The sequence below is a fragment of the Elephantulus edwardii genome, unplaced genomic scaffold, assembly GCF_000299155.1.
Source record: "Elephantulus edwardii isolate Elephantulus edwardi_28Jun2011 unplaced genomic scaffold, EleEdw1.0 scaffold00141, whole genome shotgun sequence".
In the NCBI taxonomy this organism is placed as follows: Eukaryota; Metazoa; Chordata; class Mammalia; order Macroscelidea; family Macroscelididae; genus Elephantulus; species Elephantulus edwardii.
The window spans coordinates 8,516,231-8,539,021 of NW_006399891.1; the positions used below are offsets into that span (position 1 = coordinate 8,516,231).

At 42.2% G+C, this 22,791-nt stretch overlaps 1 protein-coding gene across 2 annotated transcripts in view; it reads left to right on the forward strand.

Moving 5' to 3' along the window:
• LOC102845747 (mediator of RNA polymerase II transcription subunit 27-like) overlaps positions 1–22,791 on the forward strand; it is a 308,803-nt gene that overhangs the window by 272,079 nt on the left and 13,933 nt on the right. For both annotated transcript variants that reach the window (XM_006894415.1, XM_006894416.1), the window contains one exon: positions 10,584–10,625. In XM_006894415.1, coding sequence (XP_006894477.1) covers positions 10,584–10,625 — 42 coding nt within the window. The remainder of the gene's footprint in view (positions 1–10,583; positions 10,626–22,791) is intronic.

Genomic DNA, 22,791 nt, shown 5'->3' on the forward strand with positions numbered 1-22,791 from the left:
TAAAGCTGAGGAAAATTAAACCAAATCCAAGGCAACCAAAATATGACTTTGAGTCTATCCCACCTGAATTTCAGAACCATCTCAGGAACAGATTTGAGACTTTGAACACTAATGAACGAAGGCCAGATGAGTTGTGGGAGGATATCAAGGGTATCATCCAGGAAGAGTGCAAACGGTCATTGGGAAAGGTAGAGCATCAGGAAAAGAGAGGAAGATCCTCAACAAGATGGATTGTTACAGTGATTGATACAATAGGCTAAAGTTTCAGGCTTTGTGGGGATGGCACAGGATAGGACAAGGTTCAGATCAATCGTTCTTAGGGTCTCTGTGAGTCATAGTTGACTCAGTGGCACCTAACGATGGCCAGTCTTGAGTCTACCTCTATGTACAGTGCAAATTATCCATAGATACTTGAATACTCTTTTTTTTTTTTTTTAGTACTAGAATTATTACATCCTCAGTCTTCATTTATATATCTGTCTTGCAGTTAATAAAAATATTAACAATATTGACATTGATTGGCCTGGTAGGAATTGTGCTCAGCAGACTTGCCTACAGTGGTTACTGACTCCTAACAATGCCATGACTGTCACTGAAAAACATAAGAATCTCTGTCGTTCTTTTTATACATAAGGAAACCGAGAACTGGAATAGTAAAATTGCTCATGGACACACAGACCCAGATCTCAGAACCTGCATCTTTCAGAACTTCCTTGGGGCCGCAGAGTCTGTCCTTGGTCTCTGGTGTCCATAGGACACAACTGAGTACCTGGAAAACTGTGAGAGCCCAACAGATACTGAGGGAGGGGTGGACTACCCAACCCCTTCACACATGATTGGGATATGAAAACAGTTTAGCTGGAGTGGAAAAGTGAGAGAACTAAAAATTCGAGGTGAGAATTGAAAGACACAGCAGGGAACACAGTCATAAATAAATCAAAGAATAAATGATGGACGCACACACGTATTTTCCTAATCAGGTGGTATGAATTCCCCATGCTTCAGGAAATAACTGTTTAGGTTCTTATATTCCTAGGCAACATATTTGTCCTCTTTTATAAAACTTTATATACATTGACGCACGATGGTAAGCAGAAACCTTGAAACTGAAAATAGCAAGACTGAGAAGATCTTGTTATTTTAAAGGTACATTAGCAATATTTGTTAGAGGAGCTTTCAGATAACTGCTTTGCTCAGAATCTAATGCTCGCCGATTTGATTAGCTCTTGTTTTGGTTTGGGTTTTGTTGTTGGGTTTTTTTTTTCCCCAGAGCACTTTATGAAAGATAAAAATAAAGCCATTTAGACATTACTAGTATTCTATTTCTGGGACTCATATGTGTATTTGTATATATTTATACACAGAACACACATTAGTGCAATTAATGTGTTGAAATGTCTGGCACGTCCTAAAAAAATAAAGTACCATTTGGAAGAATCCCGAGGGGTGGTCTAAAAAAACAAATTCCTGATCACCGCTTTGCTGTTTGAAAGATACAGTCCTGCATTGGCTGGTTTGGTGCCCAAGTGCTTGCCCCGCGTGCTTGGCTCACAGACAGTGGGTGTGACTCAGAGCTTTGTCTGGGCTCTTTGTGTCTGCCTCTGCCGTAGTCTGTATCCTCAAACCTAAAGCAACCAGCACCTTCTAAACACTTAGTTAACCTTATTGCTACAGTGGGAGCACCATGACCCCAGATTCTGGCCGGTCTTATTCCCCTATCAGAATCCCAGCTCGGTCTGCAATATTAACTACCACCACTCACCTTATTGTACAGTTTCTGTACCCTGATTCTCTTCTCTTTTTTTTTTTTACTATACTAAACACCATTAGACTAGCGTGGCTCATAAAATGTAAAAATGCTTCTAAGACTTGCCAGTTTCCTTGTACTTGGGAAAGTAGCAAAGGACCATGACTCAGCATGTGAAAAGGCAGGATTTAAAATGAATATGTGGGTATTGTCTTGATATTGTCCCGGTCAGACTTAACTGCAAACATATAAGGGTGTCTCAGCTGAATTTATCCTCTTGGAGGATTTAGGTTATGTTAATGCTATGGCTTCATTAATTACCCCATATCGATAAAAAAAAAAAAAAAAAAGGCAGCTCTTAGCTTCCTAGCATAAGAGAGGAAAAGAAATGGTGGTATCAAAGGAAACCTTCAAAGACAGTGAGCACTGTCTCCAGGGTAATTTCTGATCCGTGCATTCTTCCCACTTCAAAGTTGGATATGTGTGTGTGTTTGGGTCGAGGGGGCTGGGAGAAGCTTGAATCTGATTTCTCTAATAAGTGTTGGCATCAGCCCTGTTTGATATTAGATGCAGGGAACATTTTGATTTGTTATAGCCTTTGAAATTGTTCAGACGACCTTCAGAAAAATGGCCTCTTGTTACTCATAGGGAGGAAGGGTGAAAGCCAGGGAAGGGGAATCCACTTCAATTCATATGCAGAGGATGCCCTGAAATTGTGCTTTCAGCAGTTTTTTGGTAACAAATGTATGTCCTGATTGAAAGTGAAAAGTTGAAGAATAATAGACCTCTAACTGTGCACTCCTTGGGAGAGCACGTTCACTTTTTCACTCTCCCGGGGAGGTGCGGCTTAAGAAGATGACCAAAGAGAAGCTTAGAATTTGGAAAATTTAACCATGGAGGAATCCATTACTCTGGCTGGTTTGTAATCTTACTGACAAATTTTACCTGTTGACTTTGCAAGATGAAACTCCTGTAGAAAGTCTTTAATGCTTTTGAAACTCCTACGAAGCTTATAAGTTTGTTTGGGAGTGTCGATTTTGGATCATTTATAATTCATTATACTGTTTTCTGACATCAAGTAAAGAATTGGTAACTTTGATAAGCTGCCAGGATTTTTACTTGCTGCTAAATGAATCTTAGCAGCAGTGACTGTCACCCCAACATGCCTCAAAGCAGATTTATGTTGTTGAACTTTGGAGTGTCCCGGTGCTGCAGGTCCACATTCCAGTGAACTCTAGCTGAAAGTCCGCCCTCCTCCAAGGTGAGGAGCTGGGCCTCTGGGGACAGGCCTGTTTGGGAATTCTCAGCCATGTGTGACCTTCAGCAAGTTGCTTAACTTCTCAGAGCCTCAGTGTCCTCATCTGTGAAATAGAATTCATTCTATCATGCTAACATTTTTTGATAGGATTTTTATAAGAATTGCACAGGGCAATATGCACAATAACCATTAACACTGCCTGTCCGTGTAGGTTGTGCTGGAGATGGTGACAGGGCATGATTGGCACAGCCAGATTTACCTCACCTATGCTAGCAGTTTGTTCTGGTGGGAAAATTTTATTGGCATTATTTTTACTTGCGCTGTAGTGGTATAGTCCATACAAAGACTGCACCTCTCTGACAGTTCAAATCCGCCAGCAGCTCCACAGGAGAAAAAAGGGTGATCTCTTCCTGTGCCGTTTAGAGCCTCGAAAATCTGCTGTCAGTTGTGAGTCAGTTCCAGCTCAACAGCAGTTAGTTTGAGGGTTTTTTAATTTTTTACTTGTTTTTAGAAGTCTTTAATTTTTTATTTTTTTTTTTTATCTGAGGAGCAGATGTATATTGTTAAAGTGGTTGGTCGTATATCAGGTTCATTTTCCATTTACTTGAGAGTAGACCACAATCCCTGCCCTAAAACATGAATTCCAGTCCCAAACTCAGGAGTTTACTCTTAAGACTGCAGATAACCATGGGTTGACTTTCCTACTTTAAGTGTTTCTAATGCTTGTCTGCAATCTTAGAGGTACTTCATATTCTTTATGCTTACCCTATAGTTCAGAATCATTTCTCCTTCATTAGGCAGCAGGGTTTTGGATATTGCAGCCAGCAAAAAAAAAATAAATAAGTCGCCAAGTTCTTCCTTACAGAAGATAAATTGACGCTAATAAGTATTCCCTGAGATCCATCCTGGTTCCCTGAAATGAGTTTCTGAAGTCTTCCTGGCCCCTAGGAGAGGCAGGGCACTGACTCTAGAATGCTTGTTTAAATGGCTTTCTCTGGCATAAATCTAGCAGAAAATCAAGTACAAACCACCTGCTGTGCATTCACTGCAAAATGAGGAAAGCCATTGTTATTGGATCCCTTTCTCACCAGAGTACACCAGGTAAATAGACCATATTGTTTAAATTTTTTCTCTTCCAGATGGTAGGAACTGTTCCCTTGGGTACTGAATAATATATTTAAACTGCCTTTTAAAAAGAGCAGCATTCTCACTTTGAATGGGCCTGGTTTGTTTTGAGAATCCACAATTAGGTTGGAAAGTCTGTCTCTTAATTAATCCTATGCATATTTATCTCTAGGTGATTTTTTTTAATTAAAACATTACAGATAGTCAAGTTTTTGGTTGATTTTTAAAACATTTTTAGTTATACTGATTTTTTTTTCTCTTCTGTTTATTTGGGTTCTGTGCTTATGTCATGATCTGTCTATATGTGATATTAACAGGCAGAAGAATAAGCAGTGAAAAACTTGGGAGGAAACCATTTGGGGCTTAAAATGGAAGGAAACGGTTTTGGTTTCAGGTTCAGACTGATGTTACTCCTCTTAAAATTTAGATTTAATGTCTTTGGCATCTAACCGTTGGCAGTGACTTGGAAAAATTAAAGATCCAAAAAGTAATTCTTAGTCATCCTGCAATCACTGTATTTTCTTTAAAGGCTGCATCTTTTCAACCCTGGACTAAATTACTATACTACCAAAGTCATGTAAACCTTCCTCACCCTTCTCAATGTGACCCCCCCCCCACCTGTCCCACAGTAGTTCTCCTCAACAGGATTAACAATATAGGAAATTCATTTCATATGTTTCTGTTAAGGTTTTCTTCAAATCTGACTGGAGTTAACATGTCAATTCCCCCCACCCCAACGCCCTCACCTCACAAGTTGTTAAGCCTGTGAAATTAAAATTGTAATGCCTAAAGATTATAAAAATTCATATTCCCATCAGTTGGTTGATATGAGGGAACAGTGACAGAAATTTGACTCAACCTTTCTGAAGAACAATTTGGCTAAAGGAGTCAATTTCTGTGGAAGCTTAGAGGTAGCACAGGCGGTTGGATGCCGTTAAGTAAATGAAAGTAATGGATACACGTATGAGCAGACTTGCACGGTTATACTACCTCTCCAGCAGGTGTGTTGAGAGGTTCTGGAGTAGCCTTCTTCTGGTCATAAATCTTCTCAACTGATTTTGAACAGGAAAAGAGCCACAGAAAATGGAATTTGGGGCTTCCAACAATCCAAATTTAATTTCCAAAATTTTTCTGAAAGCCAAGTTTTAGTGTTTTCCTCAGAATAGAGCAGAACTCTAAAGTTCTTCACTTCACTTCCTGTTTTCTTAGCAGAGTCTTCCTGATTGCTTTTCATGCTCTCTTGTGTTCCAAAATCAATAACAACATACAAGTTTAAACAGTCACGTCTCAAGTTGCAACCTTGACCACTGGCCAACCTCAAAGGCAGGTTTCAAGAGGCCCATTGACCAGGTGTTTCAATTTGCTCAAGTCTTGGACTCATATATTAAAGTTGGCTTTTTAGCACCCATGGGACTCCCTGATGGCTTCCTCTTTTAATCTGCGCTATTCTTGAGCTGTCTCACAGCACTGCAGTGGAATAATTCTTTTCTTGCCATACCCATCTTATTCTAAATTCTTGAAACAGTGACAAGGCTTTTATTTGGTTTATCATACATTCCTGTAAAACCAAAACTATTTTCTTAAAATGAGCCACCTTGAGTACCCTGAGCATGACAAGTGTGGCCTATGGAGGATGAGGCTGGGTTTACTAGGAACTCTATTCCTGTTCTTTGGAGTTTTCTGTTTCCTCACTTGTACAGTAGGGGGCACCTTAGATCAGAGGTTCCCAGCTTTACCGAGTGTCACAGATAACCTACTAAAAATACAAAGAAAGGAAGGCGTAGATTGAGCCCACTCTGTAAAGTTGCCAGTTCAGACACTTCAGGGGAGGAACCAAGGAATATTTAAAGACACAAAATCCCTCAGTGGCTCTAAACACTTAGCAAGGCTTGTGTACCACCATGCTATACCATAGAAGTCTCCAGATGATCTGTGTAGTACCTATGAGTGGAAAGTAGTGTGGAAGCTAATGAGAATAACTACATTGGCTTGTTCTAGGGATTAAGTGATGGAGTGTGTGTAGAAGGACTAGCACAGTGGTTGGCACCAAATACATATTCAACACTTGGAAGCTTCTTTTTTTCCTCCACTCAGAAGCACTTGCTGATGCCTTCAGTGTGTTAGGCTAACTAGGCAGGCAATGGTGAGTGAGACAAGCCTTCAGCCCTCACTAAACTTAATATTCCTATGTTGTTCTTATTATGTCACCGTATTATGTCATCGAGCCACCTGCAACTCATAGCAACCCTGTGTACACTAGCTCTAAAGCCTGCCCTGTCCTGAACCAGTCTCATTGACTAACGAACTAACCCCCATGATCCCAGTTACTGTGTAATTCCATCTCATCCAGAGTCTTCTTATTTTGTGCTGTCCCCCTACACTTCCAAGCATGATGTCCTTCTCTAAGGACTGTTCCTCCCGGAAACATGCTCAAAGTATATCAGATGGAATTTCACATTCCTTGTCTCCAAGGAGTAGTTTGATTTCACCCTGTCCAGGACAGACCTGTTTGTTCTGTTGAAAGTGAAAGTCCATGGTATGTTCAGTATTCTTCTCCGTCACCGCAATTCAAAGGCTTCAATTCTTCTGCCGTCCTTCGTCATTATCCAGTGGTCTGATGCATAACAAGTAACTGTGGAGACCTGGCCTGAATCAGGCGCACTTTAGTCTCTTTGCAGACGTCGTTGCTTCTCGGTACTCTGGAGAGGTCCCTGACAGCAGATTGTCCCAGTGCGATTCATCTTTTGATTTCCTAACCGCTGGTGCCGAAAGTGTTGATTGTGGAGCTAAACAAGCTGAAATTGTTAACAACCTCTATCTCTTTTCCATCTATCATGATGTTGCCAATTGGCCCAGTGATGAGAATCTTTGTCTTCTTGATGTGGAGCTTCAATCCATATTGAAAACTACAGTCCTTGACTTTCTGCAACAGGCGCTCCAGATCTACCTCAGTTTCAGTAAGCAAGGTTGTGACTTCTGCATATCACAGGTTGTTGATGAGTCTTCCTCCAATCCTGATGCCACATTCCTCCTCATAAAGCCCGCCTCCTGAATGACCTGTTCCGCATATAGATTGAAAAGGTTTGGAGGCAGGACACATCCCTGACACGTTCCTTTTCTGATTTTGAACCATGCAGTGTTTCCTTGCTCTGTTCCGAGCACTGCTTTCTGGTCCAAGTATAGTTTTCACATCAGTCCAATCAAGTGTTCTAGATTCCCATACTTCTCAAGGTTAGCAACAATTTGTTGTGATCCACACAGTCAAATGCCTTTGCATAGTCAGTGAAGCACAGATAGACATTCCTCTAAGCCAGACAAATAATTAGGGTATAAATAAAGACCTGATATAGTACAAAGTGTTAAACTACTAGTGGCAAAGAGATTAAGACAGCCAGTATTGAAAATATATTTTAGGTAGAGTAGCTGACAATGTCTCTCCATTTATTTAACATTTGAACTATTAAAAAGGTATGATATTGTTGTTAGCTGCTGTCGTGTTGGCTCCAACTAACTGTAACGCCCATATGTATGTACAAAAGATCACAAGCTTGCCTAATCCTGGGCCTTCTTCACAGCCTCTACTGTGTGTAAGCCCAGGGGTGTGGTCACTTTGTGAGTCTGTCTCATTGAGGATCTTTCCTCTCATGATTTCTTTGTCCAGGGACTGGCCCCTCTTGATAAAATGCCAAGAGTATGTGAGATGAAGTCTTACCATCTTCACTTCGAAGGAGCATTTTAGCTGCATTTTTTCCAAAATGAATTTGTTCTTTTGGTAGTCCATACTGCATTCAATATTCTTTGCTAGCACCACAATTCAAAAGTAGCAACTCTCCTTTGATCTTCCTTAATTATTGTCCAACTTTCCCAAGCATATTATACATCTGTGCTCTTTCACACTTTAAAGAGATCCAGTGTATCTTTTGATATCCTGGCTGCTGCTTCCATGGGGCTCTGATTGTGAATCCAAGTAAAATTAGATCATTGACAACTTCAGTCTTTTTCTTCATTTGTCATGACCCATATGTGAGAATTTTTATTTTTATTTTTTCTGTGTTGATGTACTATTCATACTGAAGGTCGTAATTGTTGATCATCTTCTGTAAATGCTTCCTCTTCATCTTCTGAATCATATACACCAACCTTGTAAGCCAAAAAGAAATTAAGGATTTCTACCAACTTTTGCAGTCTTAAATTAACCAAACATGCAATCAAGATGTAGTAATAATAAGTAGTGATTGTCACACAAAAGTTGAAAACAAACAAGGACTAGTAGTCTGAAAAATATGATCTTGATAACAGAAATTAAGTCAGAGATGAGTGATGAAGTTTTATATGACCGACTTTTTCCTTTCAAAAATAAATGATAGCTCATTTAAAAAGCATAAGTATACCTCACCTGATGGGCTAGACAAGAATCCAGTTAACTACACCTGTGGAAAGAAGCAGTGGAAAAGCTTACTATGAGCAATTCAGAACAAGGCCGGCAACCTACCAGAGCACACCATCAGTTGTTCAAGCTGAGGAAAAATTATAAATTCATGAGACCCAAAATAGGACCTTGACCATAGCTCACTTAAATTGAGGAACCATCCCAAGAGTAAATTTGAAACCTTGAACACTGACAACCAAGCTTTCAGACAAGTTGTGGGATGGCATCAACATAAAGAAAGCAAAAGGTGTTTAAAGGACAAAGGAAAAGGGAAAGCAAATGGCAGGAGTGACTCTGAAACTTGCTTTTCTCTGTAGAATAGTAGAAGGAAGAAATAGTGAGAAAGGACTTAACGAAGATATAAAAGGGCCAAGCAAAATTGTGACAAAATGTGCAAAGACCCGGAGTTAGAAAGCCAAAAGAGAAAACACTCAGCATTTCTAAGCATAAAGAACTGAAAGAAAAATTCAGGCCTCAAGTTGCAAGACTGAAGGATTCTTGGGGCAAAAGTGGGAAGGAGAGGAGGAGTCATTTGAAGCCTGTAGGAAAAACATTGTAGGAAAACAAACAAGGCTGCTGCCCTCAAGTTGATTCCGAGTCACAGCAACCTTGTAGGACAGTGTAGAACTGCACATAGGATTTCCAAGGCTGTGGATGATTGCAGAAGCGAACTGCTTTGCCTTTCTCCTGGGAGCAGCTGTTAAGCTCACACTAATAACTTTTGGGTCAGCAACTGCATGCTTTCACTCACAGTGCCACCAGGCAGTCCCACTCCCACTGCCGCGCAGTCGCCATCAGGTTCCCGAGCATGTCAATCTTTACAGTAGGAGTAGGGCACCTTTCCCGTTGGAGTGTCTTCTGGATTTCAGCCACCAGCCTCTTGGTTAGTGGTCATATGCTTTTACCCACAGGGCTAACAGGGATCCTTGTTACAAACAAAGAGCAAGACAAATGCAAAAGTCCTGAGGCAGAATTTGACTCTGCAGGAAAGCCCGAAGATCAGTGGAGAATTGATACTGTAGGAGTGATCGGAATTGAGGTTAGAAAATTGAGCACAAGTCAGAGATACCGAAAGGCAACAAATGCTTAGATTTTATTTCCCTCCTTACTCTGTGTTCTTTCTTTTGACTTCTTTAAATTACTGTTGTTGTTGTTGTTGTTATGTGCCATCGAGTTGCTTGCAACTCATAGTGACCCTATGTATAAAAGCCCTAAGCACCGTTCTTTCCTGTGCCAGCCTTGCCGTCTCAAACACACTCATTCCACCACCACAGTCACAGAATCGATCTATCTCACTGAGGGTCTTGCTCTCCTGTGTCATCATCCCTCCAGTATTCCAAACATGATGTCTCTCTCCAAGGACCAGTCCCTCCTTGCAACATGCCCAGAGTATGTCAGATGAAGTTTCAGAATCCTTGACTCCAAGGAGCATTCTGGCTTCACCCTCTCCAGGACAAACCTGTTTGTTCTCCTAGCAGTCCATGGTTTATTCAATACTCTTCTCCAGCATGACAACTCAAAGGCATCAATTCTGTTTCTGTCATCCCTATTCACTGTCCAACTCTCCGATGCATAGCACGTAATTGCAAAGACTATAGCCTGGATCAGGCGTGCCTTAGTCTCCAGCCTGACATCGTTGCTCTTCAGTACTGTTTGGAGGTCCCTCACAGCTGACTTTTCCAATTACTTTCCAATTTGTTTCTTGATTTCCTGGCTTTTGTTACCAAGAATGTTGACTGTGGAACCAAGTAAACTAAAACTGTTAACTATCTCAATCTCTTCACCATCCAGACCGATGCTGCCAGTTGGCCCAGCGGTGAGAATCTTTGTTTTCTTGATGTTGAGATTAATAAAAAGGAGATTTCGGATTCCTTTCTACCCTGAGATTCTCTTATTCTGTAACCATAAGTTTGAAGAGGGGGTTGTTGACTTGGCAGTACACAAAACACAGTCAAGTATATATGTCGTTGCAAAGTCGTTTCTTAAAAAAGTCTAAAATGAATGTTTCTCACTTTTCCCTCCAGCTTGATATATGGTCCAAGTCCAACTATCAAGTATTCCAAAAGGTAAGTTTTACTCTTTCCTTCTTTCTTTAGAGGGATTAATAGGAGCACTATGTAGTATAAACATTGGTCTCAAATCAGAAGCTTTTTAAAAAATTTTAAAAGCCTAAGACAAAGGACTGCTCTCAATAGGATTCCATTTTATGACATTTTAAAAGAGATAAAACTTTGGGGACCATGATTGCCAAGAGCTACAGGTTGGAGCAGAGGATTGACTATAGTGGGCACAGGGGCGGAGGTGGAATGGGGGAATTTCTTAACTGTGGTGGGAATTTGTGATAGGATGTTTATCATAATCTGTAGCACAGTACATCTATGAAGGGTGGATTTTATTATATGTAAATGATATCTCAATAATCCTGACTCTTCTTTTTAGTCATAAAGCAGTCACAGTTAAATTCCACTCAGACTCCAATTTCTCAGAGGCGTGGTGGTCACTGCTTCTCAGGGATGGACTGAGGGAGGGAGGTGGCTGTCATCACTACCCCTAACCCACATCGAGCGCCCCTACTCCATCCTGTTGGCATTTTGTTCATACATTGAGCTTCCTCAGACACTTCTGTTTGGAAAATGTTAGAAAAATGTGTCTAGAAAATCCATTTCCCACAATTCCTGATAGTAGAAGGGTCCCCTTCCCTGGACATACTCAGGGCCTGTGGCTTGTGCAACTTTTTGCCAGCTCAGAGCACTTGGTCATCCACTGGTTTTCTTTCTTTTCTGCCACCGTCTCTGCTTTCGCCCGGTGGCACAGGTAAGAGAGAGTTGACAGCAGTTTCATTAATTGGTTCATCAAGTTCAGGCAATTATTTGTTAAGCCCTTTGGCCATAGTTAGGTGCTAGGCACTATGTTAAGTGCTAGAGGTGCAGGGGGAAATAAGATTGACAAGGAATTGTAATATGTAGTTAATTTATATTTGATAATTCCTCATTGTCATTTCTAAGAATGACAGGAGGGGCTTCCACTTAGTGTACTTTGGAGACCTTTATGGGTAAAATGTATACTGAGGCTTGAAGTGTGAGAAGGAGCTAGTCATGTAAAATGCCACAGAGAGAACTTTCCAGAAACCTTGGGGTAAGGAAGGGCTATCCGTGTTCTGAGAACTGATAGAAGCAGATATGCATGGAGAATGTGGTGGACAAAGAGGAGGTGACGAGGAAGTGGGAGGTGGAATCCAGGTTAGGCAAGTACCTCTGGGCCCTGGCACAGAATTTGGATTTTGTCCCTAATAGCGATTTTATTAGTGGATTTTTTTCTTAATAATGAAAAGATATGGAAGGGGTAAAGCAGAGGATAGACATGCGTCTGAAAACTTGGCCCAAGTTATTCCTTGTTGAGTAATTGTGTTTTATGGTACCACACAACTTAGCAGAGTATATTTTTTTAGTTTATTTTATTTGGATTTTTCCCCCCAGATAAAATTGACTAATTTTGAATGGAGATTTTATTGGCGTTTGGTACATTAACAGTATTGTGTAGTTTAGTTTCAAAATATTTTCATCATCCTGAGAAGAAAACACCACACCTGTTACCTACCTCTTTAAACAGTGAGCTTTTGCATCAAGTGAGCACACGGGAATGTCCCTCTAATAGTGTGCCTAATTTATATCAACTTTTGTTCTTCTCAGAACCCCTTTACAGTGCGAGGGTAAGCAAAAAGCATTCCTGGCTTAGAGGAGTGAGCCAAGGCTAAAAACTACTAATTTAGGGAACCTTTATAAGATTTAAGGAGTTCTAGTGGCCTAGTGTATACACTGCTAACCCAACAGTGGTGGCACTCTCTCCAGTGGTTCAAATCCATCAGCTGCTTCACAAGAGAAAGATGGGCAGTCTCCACTTATTAAAACTGTGTCTTTGCTAATATGTATGACCTCATTCAGAAAATAACCCAGACCTAGAAACAGACAAAAATATAGTGAACAATGTTGTTGATAGGTACTCTTGATTCATAACTTGGATGACTAACAAGAATGTGAAGGTAGGAAAAATTAATATATAGTTAAGTTGGGTGTCAGGAAAGAAATACACATTAAAGAATTAATTGTTGTTGTTTACCATTGAGTTGGAACCAACCCATCCATAGCTGATAATCCAGTGGGTTTTCAGAAGCAGTTTAATCACAGGGGAGGAGATTGCCGATCTTTCTCCTGCAAAGCATTTGATGGATTCGAGTCACATGCCTTTGGGATTGCATCACGGTTTCTTTCCACAAGGCCACAAGTGCTCCCTAAAGAATTGATTAGACATTGTAAATGATCACTTGTTGTATCAAAGTATATGAAAATACAATTGAGTGAAAAACCAATATGTAAACTTTGCCAAAAAAATCAAGTAATAAGAAATAAAGCTGTTACAGTGTAAAGTGTAAATTTTTCAAAAACTTACATCTTTCTAATTTTTATGTAAATCAGAAACTTTTCCAAAATAAAATAGAAATTAAAAATAAAATCGTGGGGGAGCTCTGGTGGCCTAGCTACAAGGAGCTGCAACTACAATCCCAGAAGCGCACGGTTCGAATCCACCAGATGCTCTGTTGGGGAAGGAGGGACAATCTCCTCCTGTACCAGTCAGATCTGATTTGACGGTACACTCACACAAAAATCATTAAAAAAAAAAAGCAACCCAAAAATAAAAAAAAAATCATGTTCTTAATTCTTTAACATTCATTCCCTTACCCGATTGAAATAACTGAAAACGTAATGAGAAAAATAGCCTCCCTCCCTGAGTCTGGAGCTTGAGAGAATAAAGCATAGAGTTTCAGATAGGTTTTAGTGTAGTGAACTGCTTTTAATCTTAGTGTTCTTTATCTGCAAGACGGTACCTGAGAAGTTGTTTCATATGCATAAAAAGGGTTGGCCTTAAACCCTAATTTACTCATTGCTGACTACTCTTATATTTCCCCCCCCCAAGCAATTTATTGAAAAACATTCTAAGGAGAAAGATACATTATTTGTATCTGTTTCTCAGTTTAGTAGTGAATAACTACTACTAAGACAATGGTTTTGTTTTAACTGGTTCTTATTTTAGTGTCCTTTGTGGTTTTGCAGGAGTCCCTTCTCCAAACTCCACAAAAGCCAGCAATGACTTCATGAGGGCATGAGCTCCACAGGCCGATGACCTGGTATCTTAACAATAGTCCCAATTTCCATTCCAATTTATTTCATTAGGGAGGGGCTCGCACATACTTGACTGTGCATATTTTTCCCCCTAGTATTCTGTGTAGTATTGAGTATTTCTGAATGCCAGTGGAAAGTTTATTAGGAAGTTGTAAAATGTGTGAAACACAGATTTGGTGAAGCATAGATTTGGAGAGACAGTGCTGTATTTTAATTTTACCTTCTCTAAAAATAACTTGCCAAGCATGCTTTGTATTTGTTTAAAACTACAAACACATGCTGGAGCAGTGTTTAAAATTTGATATTAGTCTAGTTAGGGAGATTTGAGGACACCTGCTAGTTCTTTCCTTGTATCTTATGTAGTATAATTGAAGCAGTAACTCAGATATTTTCATTTTTTTTATTTCTTTATGAATCCTACCTTCATTTACTTTTAACTAAGTTGACTTGACCTCAAATACAACAAAATTGTGGGCAAGTGACCATGTTTTTCTGATTAGAATTAAAAGCAGATACATTTAAGTCCTTTTTTTCTGGGGCTGGTAAGAATTCATGGATTACATTTTTTCACGTTTGTTTGTTGCTTTCCCTCCCCCACCCCAAAACCATTTTCCTTTTTTTTTTGTAGAAAATAAATACAAATAGAACCTTTTTTTTTTTTTTATTTCCAGGACTTTTTGCTGTCAAATTAGGGATTATGGTGGAAAATCCTTTATCAATAAAGCCTTCAGCTATCATTGTCACATGGAAAGGGTTTGGGATCTTAGAAACAAGTCTGTTTTCATGTTGTTGTGCTTTGGAAGGTAATACCGAGAAGGAGGGTGTGTTGTATAGAATAATGAGGGGGAATGACCGTAATGTGCTTATTATTATTCGTTCATTGTACTAATCTCAGTCAGTGTAGGGTCAGAGGGCAGCCGCTCCTGTTTCACAGCAGATTGTGTGTTAAAAGCTGATCTCAGACGCGCCTTGTCAGTTGCAGATTCTGGAGGCCTGGTACAATTTATGGTGTGATGTTTAGCATTTCAAACTGAAAATGCCAGGAGAAGGATGAGGCAGCAACATTTCTAAACTCTCCTTTTTAGTATCAGCTGTTTCTCAGAATTCTATTTTCTTCCTGTCCACCCACTTAAATTTTGGATGTCCTGATTGATGTTGTTTCTAGCATTTCCCAGAAAGACAGTGTTTTAAAGGACTGTGATAAATACTTCCTCTACCTGCTTCCCCTCTTCCAAGTAGACCAATCAGTGATTGGTGGGGCTGGTTGTCTGCATTATCCAGAAAAGCGCAGCCCGGAACCCTGAGAGAACGTGCACGGGCAATTACAGGGCCATGGACCAGATTTCTCTGTCGTTCGTTTAGGAGAGTTCTCAGGCAGAAGGACAGCGGCCAGATGATGGGCTTGGATGCCATATTTGTACCCTGCCTCCACTGGGAGCACCTGACTGCCAGCTCACGTGCCATCACTGGGGGATTTCTCTTCTCTCACCTCGCAGTGTAGAAGCCCCCACTTCCTTTCTTTGGCAGTCATTATGTGGTTGCAGTTATTGTGTGTTGTATGTGTTTTCCTGCCCACAAGTGGCAGCTGAGACCACAGTAGAATGAGCAAGGCGTGGAGCCCTCCAAGGTTTTCCCTTCAATGTGACAAAGAAGGTGGTGGCGGGAGGTTGCCTTTCATAATGAGATAAAGCTTACAAATACCATTTTTTTTAATTTCTGGAAAATAATGTTAGGAGCTAAGAAAGTGGAAGCCCACATCTGTCAAGTTTTTCACAGACCTGTACCTGACTCCCTGTATTTAAGACGAAGCACTTGAGATCCTGTAGCAAATCCTGCCATATGAAGCTAAATTTGGCCTGCCTTTTGTCTGAAAATGTTGACTGTCAGCAAGCCCTTTTCTCTCTTCCTCATTAGGCCCCTTACCCAAGTGTGGGGAAGTAGCTAAGTGCTCAGGACAGCTTGCTGTGGTCCATCGCTGCTAACGGGTTCCTGTCATTTACTGTGGTCCCCTGGAAGCTCCTTGCTCTTCGTCCTGGGGTGAAACAGCTTTTTATAGGCAGCAAGTCTCCAGCAGAGTGGATTCAGAGAATAGAACTTAGAAAGAAGGGGGAACCATCTGAAAGGGCAGAATCACAAAGAGCCAAGAAAGGTTTCAAGCGTGTTCATATTTTTCTGACATTTAAACTCTGCAGGGGCAGTCACTGTTTTGATCTTTAACCCCCTCATTTCAACACAGTGTGCATTTTTATCCAGTGACTTAAGAAGAGTGAGCCCAAATCTAGCTACTTACTGCATTAAATCGTGGCAGGGAGGTTGAAGAAAGAAGAGGAGGATGTTAAGCCCCAGGTAACCAGAGAGTGGAGAGACATTATATGAGGGGTTGGCACATTCTTCAAAGCTTCCTTCCCAGAAGTAAAGCACCAGAGTTGTAGCCCACAGATGTCCAGCTCTTTGTCCATGAACAGGCATCATTCAGTAAGCGACGAGAGCAGGTTCACTCTTTCAATTCTGCGCCATCACAGTTTAGCTGCGGATAAGGGAGTACTGTCCTTGGCAAGTTACCACCTCATCTTCTTTTCTAGACTCATTCATTCGTATTTTGAAATTAAAAACTTGGCCCAATTTGGGGCAGATTTTATCAAGTATTTGCTGAGTGCTTTACAGTAAAATAGTTTGATTCATCAACAACAAGAAAGGGGGGGGGGAAACGCCTTATTGCCATTGAGTCACAAATAACCCAGAGCTGATCCTCCCTTGGGAGGATTGCTTACCTTTTTCCCCAAGAGTGTTTGGTGAATTCAGACCTCTGAAGAGGTGCAGCCTATGGGTGACCAGCACACCTGCTTGGGGACCAGACCACCAGAGCTCCCTGACTCAGCCCTAGAAGACTCAGATCTCTGACATTGTGGTCCATGATAATCTGTTAGGTTAGTGAATACATTAAGTATCTAGGAAAAAAGTGAGTACTTACCCAAATAGTATTTCCAAGCTTAGGTGGCACAAACTATTTGCAGTCAGCTGCTAGCGTAAACATCAGTTCAGACTTGCCTAATATACAAAAGGCCTGGCACTGTGCTCTGTAAAGAGTACAGCTAAGAAGACCCTTTGGACCAGTCTGCTCTGTAGTATGTGGGTCATCATTCACCACGAGTCAGGGACTCACTCAGCTGCAGCCAACAGCAACCTGTCCTTAATCCCAGCTCTCAGCAGAGTTTCCCAATACTGGGATTGCCATTGTACTCTTGTTGATAGAAGCTGCACTGCAGTGCAGCATCAGGATGGATGGTGAAGAGATTGAGATTGTTGACAACTTTTTAGTCTCCTTGGCTCCACAGTCAATACTCTTGGCACCAGCATCCAGGAAATTAAAAGACGTATTGCGATGGGAAAGTCTGCTGTTAGGGACCTCTCCAGGGCACTGAAGAGCAATGGTGTCACTCTGGAGACTAAGTTGTGTCTGATACAGACCATGGTCTTTGCAATCACTTGTTATGCATCAGAAAGTTGGACAATGACTAGGAAGGATAGAAGGAGAATTGATTCCTTTGAGCTGTGGTGCTGGAGAAGAATATTGAGTGTACCATGGACTGCCAAGAAAACAAACAGGTTCATCCTGGAGAGGGTTAAACCGGGCGGCTTCTTGGAGGCAAGGATTCTGGGGCTTTATTTGACATACTTTGGGCATGTTGTAAGGAGGGTCCTTGGAGAGGGACATCATGCTTGGGAGGGTGGAGGAACAGCGCAGGAGGGGAAGACCCTCTATGAGGTGGGTTGATTCAGTGACTGGGGTAATTGGAATGGGTGTGTCGGAGGCAGTGCGATTGGCACAGAATAGAGTAGGGTTTAGGGCTGTTGTATATAGGGTCGCCATGAGTCGCAAGCGACTTGACGGCACATAACGACAACCTGCTGTAGCGTTCGTAATCACAAAATAGACTGAGTAACTGTTAAATTACTTCTAAGTGTCATACTTTTTATGCCCAACATTACTCAGCCTTGTTTCTGTTTCTCAGTCATCTTTCCATGCCCTGCTTTGGTAAGGTCATCAGCAGAGCCACCTCCCCTACCCAAAGAGGGCTCAGCCATCAGGACACAGCCTCCAAAAGGCAAGCCCTGTCATGTTGGAAAGGGCCTTCTGCATTTTCCAGATTTTGTCACTTGACCATCCCATTTCTATTACAGGCTGGTTTCACTTTTTCCAAAAGAACTGATGTTTTATTGACTTAATATGGTGAACATGCAATCTGTTTCTGTGCATCCTTTTCCTGCCTCACAAGTGTGCCTTAACAGTCGCAAACAGATAAAGCTCAGGAAGCAAGGGCAAGTGAGCAACTTAATATATGAAAATATATTCCTGTCAATAGACTCTGCACAAATGATGGCACAGGATGAATGCATGCAGGAGCCAAGTATTGGGCTATTGATGAGCATGGGGCGGGGAGAGGGTCAGGGTCATACAGAAGAGTGGCCCTTTCCTAACTTGTCATCTGGTCAGTATTGACCAGGTTGGAGAAGCAGAAGGAAATAGGAGTGGACATTTTTAAGTGTCCATCGGGATTCTGGGAGCTGAAGGAATCATTATACTTACCCACCAGCCACCTTACCTGTTAATGGACAAAAGCTGAATATTCGCAAGCAACTAAACACAAGAGAGGCTTGATCACTTCTCTTCTTGATGTGATACCCTGGTAGCTTCCCTCTTCAAGGCTCTGTTCACCATTGCAGAATATGCGACTGAGCGTTATGAAATACTCTCACCTATGCCCCGTTTTATGGTTAAAATGGAGCCAGGAAAGCCCAGCCCATCTGCTGACTTTCTTGGGCCTAATGAATTGCCCTGGAAGTGGTTTGTGGTTTTCTGCCATTAGAAGAGTCACAGAGTAGTCGTTTTTCATTTCTGTAGCTTATTTCTTCCTAAAAGGTTGCACGGGACCTCGCAAACTCCAGGACAGAATGCACCATGTTTCTGGGAAGCTCCTCCACTTTGCCATTCCTCAAGCCCCGAACTTTCAGTAACATGCACGGGCCGCCTGCCCAGCCCCGTGTGAGAACTTCACTGGCCTGCTCCACTGGGACTCGGGCTGATTCTTTGCTCTCAATCACTGGTTGACCTCCCATCATAGTCCCCACAGTGACTTTCCAAGGAGACACAATGCAGCGTAACAGTTAAGAGCCATTCTGCTATACATTCACATCCAGGCTCCACCACTTACTCTCTATGTGATCTTCAGCACATTTCCCAATTTTCCTATTTCTTCATCTCTAAAATGGAGACAAAGGTCCCTACCTCATAGAACTTTCTTAAAGATTAAATGAGTTCATAGGTATAACATTTATTTGTTCTTGCTGTTAGTTTCTGTTTTCTTTCAATTCCCAGAGCCTCCCTCCACTCTTCAGATGATTTCAAGTAGACACATTTTGCCCAGAAATTACTGTGTGTGCACCCATTTCTTCTTTTTTAGTAAAAACATATTTATATCTCCTCTGGGATTTTGCCCAAACACTCATCCCTCTCTCACTTTCTCCTTTTCTGTTGTTTCCCTTTACTTAGCTGTATACAACAAAAGTTCTTTCATTTAAATACCCATCCTGCCTCTCTTCTTTCTTCTTTCTCATCAGTCTTTTGAAAAGAATCACCTGCCTCTGCCCCCCTCTCCTTCTCACTTTTCAATAGCTTTTCAGCCTGTGGCCACCTGGAATCTGTCCCCGCTCTCCCTGAAGTGCCCTCGCAGGGGTCCTCACAGCCCCTGACCATCTCTTGTAGTGTTCTCTCCTGCTTCTGTTTCCCAGCACTGCACATCCTCCTCCCACCTCCCTTACTTAAAGGGGTTGTCTCTGGCCCTTTGCTTTTCCCCTGCCAACTCCAGGCTGTTGACAGTGGCTCCCTGGAGTGCTGTGTGGAGGAATTCTGAGGGTCTTGTGGAAAAGAATATCCCACTCTAATGTTGATGTCCACATTGAGGGGCAGGAGAGCAGCAGTGCAGTTATTTGCCGTTCTTGTCCTGTGCTCAATCGTCTTTTATCCCAAGACTGATAATAATGTCTTTTCAAGAGACACTGAGTTCTGTGTCAGGGATTCTGAATTCTCTGGAGTCCCAGACCCTCTCTGAGAGGTGAAAGGGGAATCCAGAAAATAGAGCCGTGCCATGGGAGTGAGCTTTAAAAGAGAAGAGACGACCTTTTATAAAGTCTCTCTCTCTCTCTCTCTGTGCGTGTGGGGGGGGGAGAGTGAGTTAGTAGGTCCTTGTGTGTCTGTTTTCTCCTGAGCATTAGTTTTCTCTTCTGTCCTCCAGTAGATCGCGGATTGCCCAGAGCATTCCCATGCCATCTTGTGTCTGGCATGCTGACAGTGCACACTGTCCCTGGCTGACACAGTACAGGACATGTTGGTGACTGACTGATTGTTTAATCAGGCTTATGATTTAGGAATAACCCCTGAACCCTTATTTGACATCTCTGAAGCACTTGCACTAATGGACTCTCCGCAACCTAGAAAACTCTTCTTCGCCTGCAAGATCTCCTCCTGTGGTCTGCCTTATTGGCCACTGTGCCTACTATCTTCTTCCTCTTCCCGGTCTCTTCACAGTGGACCTCAAGAAGCCGCACTGCCCAGAGGCTAAAAGCACAGGCCCTGGAAGCAGACACAGCTGGATCTGCTCTGCGGCCTTGTGTCAGGAAGTTAGCCTCAAAGTACCCATCTGTATTTGTTGTTGTTTGTTATTTGGTGCTGTCAAGTTTACTACAACTCACAATGACCCTGTAAATACCAGATCTGATAGAAAGAAGGAAATAATAAAATCTGCCTCACAGGGTTAAATCTGCTTCACAGATAATAATACTTAAAGTGTGTAGCAGTTGGCCATAGTATGTGCTGTTGCTGTCGTCATGGAGATGAGAGGCGAAACTGAAAATCTGGGGTCATCTGTATATATGGTCCATCTTAGGCCAAGCCTGGTTTGTAAAGTAAACCAAAGGCCACAGACATGAAAAATCCACACATTCCCACTGAAGCACCATCCCTCTTCCCTGTGCTCCAGTTACAATATTTCTTCTGGCCATAAAAATCAGCTAAAGAGGAAGAAAGCCCCCAAATTTAGAAGTCACACAGTAGTGTCCTTTGGGCAGCCCTGAAGTGCTGATATTGGAATCAGAGTCCCAGCACCTGGAGCAGTCTTTTGTGTCCTGAGAAGTCTGTGGTACCTCTGTGCTCTCTGGAAGATGTCCTAGGTCCCTGTGTCCCATGGTAGCATGCCATTTCCCAGGCAGAGGGATGACAAGGCAGAAACAGTGAGGTAGCTGAGTTCCCAAGGAGCTTGATCCGCTGCTCCCAGCCACTCTTCACTCATCCTCCTGCATTTGCCTCAGTTTTAGTAGAGATGTAGGAGGTATTAGCTGTATTTTCTTGTGAGGCCAGATGTCTTTGGATGTGTTTCTTCAACTGCAAGACTGTTCCTGCAGAAAATAACATCACACAAGTGGGTACAGAATAAGTCAGGTATCTTTGGGCTTGGACTTTCCTGGCAGCCAGCAACAGAATCTGGCATTTTACCATCTGGAAAGCGCTGGACTCCCCACCCCCCATCAAAATGAAGAGCCTTAGTTCCTTAATCCTGAGAAATGTCAAGGACTTCCTGTGTGAGTCTCCCCCCCAGCCTTGCACAAGGCCTTTGGCAGCATCAGAATGCTGGTCAAGCCTGCTGAGGAGATCCCTTACCGCTCCCCTGGCTTCTTTGCTTAAGTGGGGCTGTCATCTGGCAGTGCCCAGTGACTACAGCTTTTCCTTTCTGTATTCCATTTCCCTCGCTGACAAAAGAAGTAGAGAAGACCTGACCCACATTATCTCCCCTTCACTTAGTTCTGGTGTCCAGTGCACAGCCACATGTTCAGAGCCCTCTCTCCTCTCCTGTAGGGGCTGAGGAGTGACTGGGAATAGCCCATCTGCCTCTGGAGACTGTCTGTAGTTGATCCAGACAAACAGAGAGGTGAACACACACACACAGAGAAACCACTAAACAAACAAAAATGCCTTTATGGAGGTCCGGATAGGTGCCAGAGGCTGTATTAAGTATTTTTTCTAAAAGGCCTCCTCCTTTCTTAAACACCAGGCATAATCGAGCGAAATCGCAGGTGTGTCTAAGTTTTCAGCAAGCTAAAGCCGCTGGGCAGCTCTGCCTTTCGGTTACAACACACAGACAACCTGCATCCCGTCCATGCCGGAGCGTTTCCTGACTGGTGGGCAGTTAGAAGTCCTTTAGAGCCCATGCAAATGGCTCCTTCATCAAGTAAGGAGGGAAATATTGATCCCATTGAAGTAATCCCTGGTCCCCGTGGCCTTCGCCGCTTCCTACTCAGGCTTCTAGGCCTGCTTAACCTCTGGCATACAAATCCAGGATTCCGATTAGAGACAAGAGTTGCATAGTAAAAGCAAAATCTCAGCTTCTGTTCTACTGTACTTTTCTCTCCATTTTAGAAAGCTGTTTCTGTGTCTCACTCCCCTTCTCCCAGCCCACAGCATCCCTTTCAGGTCTGACTGCATTGCATTCCAATTTTGGAATAAAGATGACTTCTTTCTTAATGGAGGGAGTACTTCTGGGACCGCTTTGAATATTCTCCATGAAGCCAGTGCAGATCCTTGGAGCAGTGTTGCTGGCAAGGAATTACTAGATCTTTAAACATTAATATGATAGGTTCACATCTTTGACTCTAGGATCCGCAAAGAATTCTTATTTCCAAGGGAGTCTTCCTTAAGATGGTGCTGTCTTTGCAAAACTCTCATTATATCCCCAGATTCTTGGTCTAATTATTTATGCAGCATTAAAGTATGCCTGCCCAATGGAAGTTAATTTTTTTATTTTTTATTTCTTTGAGTAAAGGAACAACAAATGTTTGGCTTTTTCCACTGCTAAGCCTGTATACCAAAGCCCCCCTGATGGGAAGAGGGGGCACATAGGTTTCCAGTGTTCAGAACTGTACTAATGTCCTCCTGGTGCTAAACCAGATTCTCTCCATTCTCTGTAGCCCCTTCATGACAGAGCAAGCCAGACATCCTGGAAAC